General features: G+C 45.0%; 1 protein-coding gene across 2 annotated transcripts in view; it reads left to right on the top strand.

Annotated features, from left to right (window-relative positions):
* Positions 1 to 1,588: 1,588 nt before the first annotated feature.
* Positions 1,589 to 14,426, top strand: part of LOC8041980 (cytochrome P450 2U1-like) — a 31,082-nt gene continuing 18,244 nt past the window's right edge. Inside the window, exons 1-2 of one of the 2 annotated variants that reach the window (XM_040213933.1) lie at positions 1,589 to 1,675; positions 5,665 to 5,789. In XM_040213933.1, the coding sequence (XP_040069867.1) occupies positions 5,722 to 5,789 (68 nt within the window). In that variant the 5' untranslated portion in view covers positions 1,589 to 1,675; positions 5,665 to 5,721. Of the gene's footprint in view, positions 1,676 to 5,664; positions 5,790 to 14,261; positions 14,302 to 14,426 lie in introns of those variants that run through there. The other variant, XM_040213934.1, reaches the window with a different exon arrangement.

Genomic DNA, 14,426 nt, shown 5'->3' with positions numbered 1-14,426 from the left:
AGCAGTCTAAGCGGCACCCTTCCGGAGTCAGTTGACCGACCGGCGTCGTTTGCCATGGATCTAGCGGCATGTTGTTAATTTTTTCCCCAAGCGCTTCAAAATAATTCCTCGTTTCTTTGCAATGCCTGACTTCAAGGACCTTCCACATTTGCAAAAGCTATTCCCTTTCAAGTCTTTTCATACGGGCGGACAGGGAAAAGTCACATGCGCGAGGTCCTGAGAACACGGGAGATGGAGAAACGGTGTCATGGCCATTTTTGCTAAAAAATTGTTGCACTGGCAGGGCAGTGCGTGCTGGGGTATTGTTGTGATGGAACTGTACTCATTCCCCCCCTTCCCTCACATCGATGCATTTTCGTCTTACTGAATTTCGCAAGTATCGCAATTTCGCAAGTGACACAAGTGTCGCAGTTCCACCAAGAGGAAAAAACTCGGAGTGAACGATGCCCAAATTTTTCGATGTTTTCGTCAGTTGAGGAGGTTGAGGGTCGCCTTGAACGAGGTTGGCCGTCAATCAATAAACCACTGGCCTTAAAGGGCGAAAACCACTCACAGACTTGCGATTTCTTATTAGCATGTTCTTTGTAAGCTTTAATAATAATCATTGAGGTCGAGTGGATATTTATACTGCGTGTAGGGGGGGGGGGGGTTGGTCAGCCAAATCAAAGTTGCGACGAGTCACTCGCTGTAGATGAGCAATTTAGCCAGTGCAGTACAAGGGCTAGCCTGGGGGTCTTTAACGTGCACCACGCAGTAGTGATACACGACCGCACGCCGGTACGATGCTCATCCAGATCGAAACGGGCAGGGGTGGGAATTGAAACCAGGATCCCCGGGTTCTGCGGCGCCAGCTTTCGCTCCACGTGCTCCGAGCTGCTGTGCGCATCCCACTCGGGCACTGATACCCCTTTGTAAGCTCTCTAAAGCATTATAAGAGTTTCCGGCGCAGTTTTGAAGCGTTTGGGAAAAAAATTATAACAGACAATGGTGGTCGGCACACTCACTCGGAAAGGGTGCTGCTATGCGCTGGTAGCTTCGGAAGTCGGTACTACAAACGGCCCGGTCTTCAGAAATTCATTCCGGTTACTTTTGCGCGCACCCTCTTATTCGCTGTGCCAAAAAGTTTTCATACATGCTACGTTAAAAAAAAAAAAAAATGGCGACAATTCTTTTAAGATTTTTCTCTTTTTTTTGTGTTGCACAAGCGATAATTTTTTTTTGTGTTATTTACAATGCCGTGAATCGGCGGCCGGTGTGGGGGCTTTAAACTTTGTCAGGCTGTCAATGTACAGCCTTTTTCTGCAGGCCTTCATCATCGTGTATTTTTTCATGCAAATTAAACTATTTTTATGGATACTTGCAAGTTCTTTTTTTGCTTCATGTATTACATTATCATTTTTAAAATATTTCATGAAGCTGTTCATACAGATAATCGTTTTTAATTTATTTTCAAGGAAGCCTTAGCGCCCGCGGGAATTGCATGGGAGTGGTCCTCTCTCGTCCCACTATTCGCCATCACTGCGGCCATCTTCTGGTACATCTATCAATCGCAAGACAACTCAAAACTGCCACCCGGTCCGAAGGGAGTCCCCCTACTTGGGTACATCCCTTTTCTGGGAAAAAATCACCACCTGAAGTTTGCGGAACTGGCCAATGTCTACGGACCGATTGTAAGGTAAATAGGCACAATAACCAACACGTTCACAACTGATTGATTCGTTTAAACCACGTTATTTTGCGGGAGGGTGGAGAAAAAATCAGGAATTTAAAACAGGGAACGCCACGTAACGATTAAGGAACATAGTTATGTCTTTGAAGACGCAAAGCGTGCAACATCGCCATGTAATGTTCTCAGCCGGTTGCTAGTAGTGTCAAAGTTTTAGTTAATCAACAACACTGCCTCAGTTATCTAAAGTAAGGTTCTCTTTAACAAGCGATACAGATTGGGTGGAATTATTTGGCATAGGTTGCATTTTTACAAACATTGGTGCTTTGCTACGCTTTGTAGACGTCTGTGAACGTTCACAAAATCCAAGAAAAATTTTATGTCAGAATCATCGAATACAAACATAAATTTGAGGTATTGTTGGCGATGTTTATAAAGCTGAGTATGAAGTTGGCATAAGGGCACCCTTAAGAGAATGAACTAACAAATGGCATTTCTAAACATTCATGTATCAAAGTTTTCCTTTCGCCAAAATATCAGAGCAAGAGGTTCCTTTTTAAAGTTTAGGGAACTAAAATAAATTTGCTTGCGGTTTTCATCAAATAGAATTTTCTATGATGTAACGCCATTTTGACCGAGGAAGTAAGACAAAAAAATCATTTTGAAGAACCGCTTGTGTTTTTACGAACTGAGCGCACTGAACGTAGTAACTTGAAGAAACTTTTCTTTTCTCAAATTTCGCTTTATTTCAAAAGTTATAGGCAAATTAGAATTACAAAAACAAGCAAAAAATAACCTCCTTCATGACGTCGTAGGTCCTCGTTTGAGTGGCGGTGAACTAGAGGAGGAGTAGTGAGCTCATCGAGCGCTCACGGCTGCCGCACTCCGTGTCGACGGCTCGAGAGGGCGCCACTAAAGCACGTGTTGGATAGGCTGTATGAAGCGGGCGGCCAGGGCGGCTCGCATTGGTTTTGCTGCGCGAATAAAGACTAATTCTGCATAACACTTCATTGGCCACACACGACAGCAAACACGGTGTAAAGATCAGTTTAGAACGGGAGCCACTTCGCGCTGCCATACCGCCAAATGGCCAAATCGCCAGCCAAGCCAGCGCCGAAAGCCTTCGGAACGCTCGGAACCGGTCGGATCCTGGAACCGGTATACGACCGCAGCGCCGCCGCGCACATCCGGGACCTTTCTATGCTTGCCGTTCGTTGGCGCCATAGAGTTATTACAATAAACGCTAGAGGCTCAGCTGGCGCTAGTGTCTACGGGACTTTCGGTTGCAAATTGAAGCAGACAGCATGCAGTCTACTTTTCCAGTCTTCCTGTGTATTCCTATGAAAAAACGCGCGTGAATTTTGTCTCGTCGCCGGAAAATAGCATGAATAACTTTTGTTATTTTGGTTGTACCGGGTAGTATGTACCTTTATTAATATTGTGAAAGTGTAATTGCTTTAGTTACAACATTTTTCCTTTACCACTGAACGATGCTAAACTTCGCTATATTTCAGGCCCAAACCTCTGTCTCATGGCTCTGTTTCATGGCAGGTATATAGAAACGAGCGACGATTCTAAGCAAAATAACGATCGAAAGGAATGTAGAGTGTGTTCAAAGTTCGCCAGCATTCCGTTGGTGCTTATATATTGCTCATATGCCTGTCCTCTCACTATATGAAAATGACCCCGTCGTGCGTCTTTTCGAGTGGTTAAAAAAAAAAAAAAAACGTTCGAAACGTAAAGAATAAAGGACGTGGACTAGGAAAGGTGTGTTTTCTTATTTTCTATGTTGGGCAGTTTGTATCGCGCACCTGTCCTCTGGCTTCCCCCTATTTCCAAAGGTTTGGAGCGTGCGGGTGATGATTTGAACACAGAACAAGCATCTTCGCACATATTCATGAGCAGAAAGAATAAAGCAGTACTTATTTATTGCAAATCTGACTATATTACGTGACTTTTAATTTATTTTGGTCGTCTGCAAGCACAAGGAGTTACTTACCCAGTGTTACTGCGTAGTTCTTGCCGTCTCTCTTGGTTTTCCACATGTCCTTCGTTCGTTTGGCACGTATATCCCCCATGCTGGAAAGCGTCGACGCCGTGTTCGCGCTAAGTGTCCGACAGTGCATATAAATACACGTACGAAGCGGTTTTAACACCGTTTTTATTGCCGCGAATTTCAAATAAAAATGCTGTAACTGACCAATTATTTCATCTGCGTGACTGAGAAATGTTTCAATGTGCCTAGTACGTACAAATTATTCGTGATATTAGCTCTTATAATCGAGCGCAGAGAGAAAATGCACTCGCTTTTTCCCATAGAAATGCATTACCGGAAGTCAATTTCTGACTGCATGCTGTCTGCTTCAAAATGCAACAGCACACTAGCGCCAGCTGAGCCTCTAGCGTTTATTGTAACACCTCAATGGTTGGCGCCTCATCCCACTAGCCCTTTCTAATATGCGCCGTTTTTTCCGCCGCTTGGTGGCGGGTTTGTCGACGACTCTTTTCTTGTTTCCACACTTTATAAACTGTATTTGTTTCTTTTCTGATCTAAAAAAAACTGAACAAAAACGACTTTCATGAATAATTGAAACGGTTAGCGACACTTAAATTTTGTATCTCGACTGAAAAAAAAAAGCTTTTCGCTGCTCTGACCAGAAGTAAGCCCAGGACCAAAGACGTCACATATTCCGCGCTTTCGGCAACGCGGGTCGCCCTCGTAGGTGGAGGAGGTTCCCGCGTCCTCCGGTTAAAATATAACTCACTGATGTTTAGTTAAGCGCAGACCGCATGGCGCGTTTTTCTGCACGCGAAAACGCGACGCGCTATGAACGCTCGCGCGGAAGCTGACGCGGGGGCACCCGCATGCAGACAAAGCCAAGCACCGTCGGCCGCGCGTTATCAGCGTTGCCAGGTAACAGAATTCTCAACACGCGATGTAAATGTTGACGCAAATCCTACAAAATGAGAATTAAATGAACAAATAAGTAAATAAAACGGGTGTGTGTGTCAAAATAATGACCTTTTCAACTTTTATATGGAAAATAAAAATGCTTTTGAACCCTTTGAAATGTGCTGAATACGAAACAGCGTACCATGCAGGATCGCGTGATAGTTCGACCGACCCTCATTGGGCGAGAGCCGCTTCAACGCCTCGGCGCGCGTGTCTTGTTCTGGGTCGGCTAGAAACCAACGCTCCCGCAAAACGCGCGCCCGCGCGCAGGAAATGACGTCAGTTTGACGCCGACGCGCCTGAATCGCGGGCAAAAACGCGCCATGCGGTCTGCGCTTTACTCTCTCCGTGCCAGGGCCCCTGAGCGTTAGAAGTCAGACGCCACAACTGCACGTGACGCTTTTGAACAGAACTACCCCACGGTAAAAGTATCTTCGTCATTGAAACGTGACTCACGGATGTCTCTAATGGAACTGTATGATTTGCGGAATTATGAGCCAGCCCAACGGAACTTTGACCGCGGGGTAAACATCACGCATGAAGGGCTACGCTGCTCGGAGCCAGGTTGCGACGGGCTGCTTTAGATATTTGCGCATTTTCACGAGTGCTGTTGGTGCAAGTGTTGAGCCGCGGATCCGCTTTGAACTTTGTGTATCGATCTGCTTGTCGCGTGTTGACGCACAAAAATGAAAACAACTCCCCCTGACATGTTTAACGGCAGTTGGCGTCGTGTGGTTTTGACACTGTGCGGCGTCTGCTTCCTGTGCCTAAAAGAAGATGGCGCCAAATCACAAGCCTTAGTTTCTCGGTCGACTGCGTCGAAGTCTTCCGTTTAGCCTGTCGAGGGTGTTGGTCTCATTTTTTCACAAGGAGAGAACTGCACCTTGACTTTCTAGAGAGAAATATCGACCACCAAAATAGATCTTCGATAAAGATACGATATTGTTACGTGCAGGGAACGATTTTTTCTGTTGATTTCCGAGTCAGCCTTAGCTTTGATAACACCCTGGACAGATTATAAAAATGGTATTTATTGCGTCCACAGGTTCAAGTATGGAATGGTGAACGTCGTCGTTCTGAATGACTACGCCTCCGTCAAGAAATGGCTCACCCACACCGCATTCCACTCTCGGCTCAGAAACGTGTTCTGCACAAACACCGGCTTACTCGGTACGTTATTTTTTATTTTATTTCTTAGCACCGAAATGCCTAAAACGTCTCATATACTCTGACGGAGCACGGATAAGATACCAGGGACACTGGCACCTTAAAAAGACATCGGAAAAAAAAAATTTGGTATTAAAGAGCATAGATGGAACAAACAATATTTTTTTTCCACCTTTTCCATGCGAATATTTACGCCGTTACACGTTATTTAGGTGGAGGTCACGGCCCGTTCGGCGCATAGCCCACAAATCTGTTGCCCCGTCTAGAGTCGCTGAATGTTGCCAGAGTACCGAATTCCATTCATTGTGCTCACCGGACGTCAATCCCGCAGAATCCAGTTCTGATTAGTTGGTTTAGCCAACTAATCAGAACTGGATTCTGCGGGATTGACGTCCGGAAGTGATCAGTCGGCCGTCTCAAAAACAAACCCCCTCAATAAAAAAAAAAAAAAAAAAAAATAGTTTTTCCGTTACCCCGGCTACAGCGGGTACGCATGGATAGGAGCTCGGAGCATCGATGAGTTAGGACCGAATGGAAGGTGCGTCGATTTTCACTATATAAAAAATATCAAGTAGCCGCTGTTCTGGTTCGAATCGTCCGCATCCGTTTTGAGAAATATTAACTATGTCATTAATATAAACAAGAAACAACAATGGTCTTAAAATGGAACCCTGCGGAACACCTTATGCTATTTTATTAAGATCTAATTTAACGCCGTTAAAAATGGTGAATTGTGACCGACAGCTCAAGTAACTAGACACTAGTACTAGCGCTTTCCCTTTTATTCCGTATTATTTGAGTTTATTTAAGAGTATCTGGTGCTTAATGGAGACAAAAGCTTTTTTAAATTCAAGGAATATTCCGATCGTGTATTGTTTATTTTCAATATTGGTGATAATTTTATCTTTAATGTTGACGAGTGCCATTTCTGTTGACTTAATCTTCTGAAATCCAAACTGCTTTTCTGTAATTATTTTATGGTTTTTAAAGAAGCTAATCAATCGGCTCTTTATTATGTGGTGCAAAATTTTTAAAATACATATTTTACTGAGATTGGTCTATAATTGTTGAGGTCGCTTTATACACCACCCTTAGTATAACACAGACTGGCGCTACTTTCATTCGGTTGGGAAATCAACTTGTTGACAAAGATACGTTACACATGTGTGTTAATTCTGGATATGGCTTTGGTAAGGCCGTCTTCACCTCCAGCTGTGCTATTTTTAAGACTAGCAATCCGTGCGAGTATTTCTTCCTGATTAGTCGGGGAAAGGAAAATAGAGTTAGATATACTCTGACTTATGTATGACGTGACATTGCCTTCACTGGTTTGGGGAGAGGAGGGTGCACCTGATGTTAAGAAATGAGTGTTAAATATATCAGAGAGCTCTTTACCTCGAGCTGTAGCCTATGCCGTCGATCGCGAGTTCACTTGGAGGTGGATTTTTATTTTTGGAGATCAAATGTCCCACAGTGCTCCATATTTTCTTGGGACCCGCTAGAAGGCTCATAACTTTGTTTGTAAAATAATCGCGTCGTGCCTTTTTACGGTCAGAGCTCAGTTTGTTCCGGTGTTTCTCGTAGCTAATCAGGATTTCTTTGCCTCTGAGCTTTATGAATTTATCGTACAAACGATCTCGGTCCTTTATTCTCCTATAAAGTGTAAGAGTTACCCGTGGCTTTCTTGACTTTCTATGTTTTTTCAGTGTTCTTAACGGAAATGCGTAGTCATACAATAATATAATCCTATTCACAAAGAGATCATATGGTACATGTGTATCACACTCATTACATACAAACCTCCAATTAGTATTTGACACCACATTGTAGAATATTTCGAGGTTTTCTTTAGTAATAGGTCGGTACGTTGCAGGAGGAGCAGACACACAGCTTTTCTTAAACCTTAAAAAAAATAAATATTGGAAGATGATCACTCATGTTCCATGTTAACAGACCCTCGGTAAATTCGCTGGGATCACAGTTTGTTATATACAAGTCAGTCAGCGTAGCCGTGTCCGACGTAGCTCTAGTGGGTTTATCAATAACATTAAGGAAAAACATAACATTGTAACAGTTCCATAAATATTATACACGTTGGGCTAGAGGAGAGGATATCGATATTAAAGTCCCCAATCAACGTCAACTGAAGACCTGAAGACGTGGCATAGTCTAAAAGGCTATCAACGAAATAAAAAAAAAAGTTATCCGTACAGCCAGATGGCGGGCGATAACTCACGGTTATAATCAACTGTCCGCATCTAATAGAAAGAGACTCATAATCATAACAGATTAAGGGAAAATCAGTCACAACACTCTAACTAAGACTGTGTCGAATGTACAAAGAAACTCCTCCTCCTCGTCTATCTTTACGATAAACACTTTTAGTCGTGTAGCCTCCAAGTGTAACCGCGTCATCTTTATCGGTTATCCATGTTTCGGTGAACGCTAGAATATCAAATTGTATGTGCAAGTCGTGCAAATAAATCTCTAGCTCATCTTGTTTATTGCTTAGGCTTCTAGCATTTAAGTGAAAAAAGCGAGAGTCCTCGACTATTGGTCGGGATATTCGCGGCGAATTGACTAAAGGATGCAGAATCGTAGTACGAACATTTTATTTGGTTATCAATCATTTTTAACGAAAAAGTGAAGTCCGCTACACGCAGCTATTTTGATTCTAGTTTATCTTCTGCAGGTCGTCTTCTCCTCCGATCTTGATAACTTCGATCGCGAGGCTTTCTACGAACAAACACATTTGTATGGTATTGCCAGGTGAACAGATAGCCTTGCTCTTCTACCTTTTGTTTCGTCAGCCACAGCAATTTCTTGTTTGCCGCCGTCAGATTTTCGAACAAACGTATGTTAGACTTGATCTCTCGCAAGCTTGAGTTTTCGTTAATCCACCGTTCTTGTGGTGCTCGATAAGTGAAGCGCATCAGTACGACAGGAATCTTGCTAGTACGAGCTGGCAGACGATGTAGTGCCTCGATGTCAGCTTTTACGATTTCCGGCAGTTCATGCATTGCCGCCAGTTCGTTTACAGTTTCAAAACGATTCTCTCGCTCTTTTAACGGCAAGCCATGTATTTCAAGATTTTGGCGCCGACTGTATTGCTCTAAGTTATTTACAAACATCCTGAGTTGCTGAACTGCACCTCCACGGTTTTTCTCTACGTGTTCGTCTTTTTTTTTTTTTACATTTCTGTTACGTTTTTGTTCTGCTCCTTTATATGTTTCAGGACCTCATCATGTTGTGGGGACATGTGCTGAACAGAGTCTTCAATTTTAGTGACAGTTTCTTTTATGCTCACTAGTTCGTTCACTTTTTCTGTAATCGCCGCTAGACCTGGAAGTTTTCTGTTTAGTTCGGCCAGCAGCGTCCTGACATCAGGTTCCTGTTCTTTTTTTGTCTTCTTCGAATTTTGAGTGCTCCTTGTTTTTGCTAACCGGCATGTTGAACACTTCCAGTTTTTTTGCTTTTTGGTTGATTTCATTCACATAGCGCAATTTCCGAAGTGGTAACTGTACCCACAATCATGAAAACGCCGTCCTCTGGTAGCGATTTGTGACAAGCCAAACATAGACCCTCGTCCGCCATGACACACAGATACACAAAAGCAGTTCAGCAGTGGCAGAAGCTAAAAATCTAGGGAGGTTTTACAAAAGTAGCACACCAACCTGCCACGACGAAAGTGCGGTCTCAGTGTTGGGTGTCAACTCCACCGCTGCCACTGCTGAACGCCTGTAACTGTGGCTAACTGAACGCCTGGAACTAGAAACTGTGGCCCGCACCCAGTTACCGATTCTGTACCTGCTGCGCTCCGTTATGTACCCTCAACTATAAAGTAAATGCAGTCTGTTGTCTACATACCGTTACTATCCTGAACACGATAGTATTCAACGTGTAACGTCAGCGCAGTAATGATTGCCTGTTGACGTGCTTTGGGTAATGTACCTTGCATCTACGTGCCTATCAGCGGGCATTTTATCTCCTGGCCACTACTTAGTACAGTAGCCAAAGCAAAAACAAATTACATACACACGTGATTGCGTAACTATGTCGACCCGACAGGTTTGACCAATACCTAGGCACTTTTGCACGGATGATTTTGACGTCCGCTTGCAATTTTGATAGTTGCGCTCTCATCGCTCTCATGTTACATCACGCTACAATACGTTTGTCTTTTTCGTTTCGTTATGGGCCGCTATGCAAGTCGTCCACTGGGACGTTTTATTGCTGTCGTGACGAATTGAACAAGCTCAACTTGACTCAAGGTCGGGATATGCTTTTTTGACTATTGGAAGTGCACGTATCACATGACGCTCCACTTCGATGGTGTCCAGCCACCGCCGCGACCAACGGCCGAAACCCATCGCTTCCGCAGTTCGGCGACCGTCGGAAGTCTGAAATAATTCTTGATCGATTCCTGTAATCGTAAACCTATGTGTGTGTACTACGCCAAGGGTTTACCGGTGAAAGGTGACCCCCGCTGAAGAAAAGTCAGTCCGATTGCGGCAGGCAACCACGCTGCAAGCGCCCATCCCCTAGCCGGAGGAAATCAGCGTCCCAGCGACGCCAGGCTTTCGTTTCCTCCGTTGCGATTGCGGCGATTCCCCTGATCGTCCCGTGTACCAGCAGCGGTGTGTCGTCTGCTCGTGATCCGCCTCAACCGTTTGCTTGCTTGCTCGCTTCACGTCTAGCCTTCGATCTGATAAAACCTACCAGGCGGAGCGCGCGCAAGCCTGCAAGGAATCCTACTACAATCTACCATCCATCTCGCACGTGACATGTCACGCGCACCAGTTGCCAGCAAGATCCACAGTCACGTTGGCCACACAATTGTTTAATATTTTTATGACTAGACTTCACCAATATTGCCCCCCCCCTAACGTGCCCCCTCCTATAGCACTTATAACCTCCTTGCTCTAGACCCACTGACCCGTCTACTAGTACTGGATTGGCTTGACTGCTGGGCCCAAGACGCTCACAAGCCTGTTGTCTCCCTTTCGCGACATCCGGTGCATCTAATATGGCGTCTGACAACGCCTGCTACACTCTAAAAAATGCCCGTGCGCCTGCTTTCCCGCACAACACTCGGAGAGCCGATCAACGCAACTTACGGAGGCAACTCAGCGAATGACGATGGGGAAACATATGTTTCGACCAAAAAACGCAGTCTGAGTTGTGACATTAAGCAATGCAAAATGTCACGCTTGGATTGCTTAATGTCACAACTCAGACTGCGTTTTTTGGTCTAAACATATGTTTCGGCATCGTCATTCGCTGATCTGCCTCCGTAAGTTGCGGTGATTGGCTCTCTGAGTGTTGTGCGGGAAAGCATACGTACGGGCTTTTTTTATAGTGTAGTTGTGCGACCAGAAGCGTGGCAGCTTCAGGCATTGCCTGCTATATCACCACCGTCTAACGTCATCTGCCATGCCCGAAGTACGCGGACAAGAACGGTGCCATTCGACTTGCATTTTCGCTTTCGTCCATCTGCTATTCCACCCGTGTGTAAAACATTTACGACGCTCGAAATACTCGACCATGAAAGCGGCGTTCTAGCGTTTCATCACGCGCGAGAGAGGTTCCGATAGAAGCTTCTGTCAGTGTTTGTTGACGTGTGGTAAAAAGCGACCGAGAGGACTAAAAAAAGCAACACAAGAAATATGTTGTCATTTCAGCTTTTATGCTGGTATTTTTTTCGGATGGAATCTGCGAGGTAAGAGAGCGTCATGAATCACAATTAAACGTGACCCAAAAAAACAATTCGCTTTCTCTGACCAGGTGCACTGCAAAAGGTGACAGCTACTCGCATTTCGAAGCGAAATGACGGAAACATACCTGAACTAACTTGATGCGATCCGAACGCCCGATTGCCTCCAACCAAAATGGCTCGCAAATTCTTACGTGTGTAGGTATCTTCTCGGTATTAGAATCATGGTCGCAATCACGACGGTTGCACAATTCACAGAGCAGCGGGGCCGTTTTTACGAGAACCAACATCTTTATTCAGCATGAACACGCGACAAAAAAGAAACGAGCCAGATCAAACAAAAAAGTGCATGTGGGATACTAGGTCTGGGCCAGTCCCGCCATGAAATCAAGCATCCGCAGAGCGCTTCCCTAGGCGCGTACTTGCGACAGTTGTTTGCTGGAAACTATGTCTGTTGTTGGAGATCTTCCTCTAAACACCACTGTGAACTCAAAAGTACCCGCACTCATAAAAATTGACGAGCGAAACGAGCTACGCTCTTTCAGCACTCCACAAACGCCGACAGCCATGTTTGTTATCGTTTGAAACCCAAGCGGAAAGCCATTATTGGGATATTTTTGAAAACACTCTTCCATCCTATCTAGATTCCAGAAACACAAAAAAGTCAAATGAAATACTATTACACGCACAGAGATACACAATCTAACACCTACCTTTCACGCGTCAATCCACGCGTCAATCATCTTTCCGGCCAATGAGATATGTGCGCACCTTGTAGGCAAGGAATGGGGCCTAGCTAGCTGTGACCTCCCCATTCTGCACGTGGATTGCGTCTAACGGCGTAAATATCGCTCGAGAAAATTTAATCATTTTGTGGTAGTTTTGTTTTAAATATACCTCTCCCTTTAGAAAAGACAAATCGTTTTCCACTCTAGTGTTTCTTTAAGGAAGGCAGATCTAATACACTCTAAGGAAAAAAAAAAGGCGGAAAAAGGTAGCAACAGCGCGTCTTCCTCCCTTCTACTGCCACGCCCCTAAGCGGACACGAGAAGCAGGGATGAACGAGACGTTTTTCTCCTTCTCCAGGCAGATGGGAGAAAGGTTTCTTTCGGGTTCGTTTTTCGAGCACGTAGCGCGCGTTGTTTAGTAAATGTTGTCGAGTTGATTGAGCTTCAGCGGCAGCGACGGCCGCCTGTAATTCCGTCTCTCAGTCCAAACGTGCAGAGCCTTTCGGTTACATTAACGTTTTTACCACACATTTTATCGAACGAGCAAACAAAGCCGCTAGAAACAGCGAAGTTCCGGAGCAGCGCCAGCAGCGCTATGTACACTGAGCTAAGATGGCCACCTCCGATTACGGAATGACGTTTCGACACTAACGACGTATGGAAACCCTGGAAAGTGCGTCCAAGACAAGCAGGGTATGCTGCCGGGTGCCTGGGTGCCTTCTGTGCTGAGTTGGGTTCTGTTTTCCGATGCCGAGTTCCAACCGGCAATCAACGTGGTTCTGTATTTCTGCGTGTCAGCAACATAGCAGCAACATCGCGATGGCATTGTTGTGCGTTGTGAACAGAAGGCTGGAATTGTCGCCGATGTGACCATGTGGTGGCATATCAGGGGTGTAACAACAAGATGAGATGACGTAAACTGTCGGGCACTGATGCCGCTGGTCGGGCCGTGATCGGTGGGGGCGGAGTGTCGGAGGATGACATTGCGCTTTACGTTAAAGAGTTTAAGACCGCTTGAGGGATTACGGTGCAATCGATCGACGCGCGGATAGTCATGTTGTAACCTTGTTCGGGCCAGTGTGACTGTCGTCTGCGATGTACTGTTGTTTCCTCCCTGAGAGCGATTGCGCTCTGGGCAAGAGACTGAACAGTATGAAACTATGACGGAGAGTACGCGTAATTACAGTGTGGAATCTTAGCATAAAGAGAGGATGCTAGGTAAGATCGACAAAAATAAAAGTTATCCTTTATTTTGCTGTTTCGTAAACTACGACTCCTGGAGAAACTGCCCTCCAAGTGGCGCGCTGGGATGATCACTAGACGTTTTCGAGCTCACCACGGCGTCAAGGCCGCAGGTCGCAGCTTTGACTGCATTCAAGTTGATCGAAAAGCGATTTCTCTGCCCGTGAATTTTCGCTTCCCCCTGAGTGAATACCCCCTCTACAGAGATTAATTCAAAACGACAATTGCAGCTGCAGGCGACCAGCACAAATATAAAAAAGAAATACTACAATAGGAATACTGGCTACGACGAGCCGTGCGGGGAAGCAAAAACAGGGCCTGGAACAGAATTGGAGTGGCTTGATTTGGGAATATTTTTTATTGCTTAGGTGGTCATCCAGAAAATGTGTATTGAAAACAATCAGCATAAAAGGCGAAAACGCAGAGCACAGATGCAGTGATGTGGTTAGCGTGCGGTTGTATTATTTATATGTGCCGTGTATGTGTGTGCGCTTAATGTATATATTCATTTGATGCTAGTGGTATGCGTAATGTATCTACGTGTGTGTATACTGAAGGTGCCCGAAGCGTAACGGTGGAGCAAATAAATAAAGAGCGCTTTTGTAGCACATGAATTAAGCGGTACCTAGCGCCACCTAGCCTAGCTACTTGGAATTACTCTGCTTGACCCTGCCATTTGGTGGTGAGCGATTTAACTTTCTTTCACGCTTCGTGATCATTTATGGTTACAGCCACGTAGTCTGCTTTTAATTTGCTCTTTTTTCGCGAATGGCTTTCCACTCCTTTGTGATCTGCGGTTGATGAAGAAATTGTGGCTCGAGGAATAGCAAAGGTAAGATGTGAAGTGTGCGAAGTAACTGAATATCGGTTGTCTCCGTTTGACATCGCAGTGCTGACGACAAGAAGACTTAGTGACTGCTTTCGAAACGCAAGTTTCTTTTGCTTGCGGGAGACGCT

The sequence above is a fragment of the Ixodes scapularis genome, unplaced genomic scaffold (genome assembly GCF_016920785.2).
Source record: "Ixodes scapularis isolate PalLabHiFi unplaced genomic scaffold, ASM1692078v2 PGA_scaffold1__304_contigs__length_218370807, whole genome shotgun sequence".
In the NCBI taxonomy this organism is placed as follows: domain Eukaryota; kingdom Metazoa; phylum Arthropoda; class Arachnida; order Ixodida; family Ixodidae; genus Ixodes; species Ixodes scapularis.
Note: the sequence above shows the minus strand (reverse complement) of the source record. Positions and strands in the feature narration are given on the sequence as shown.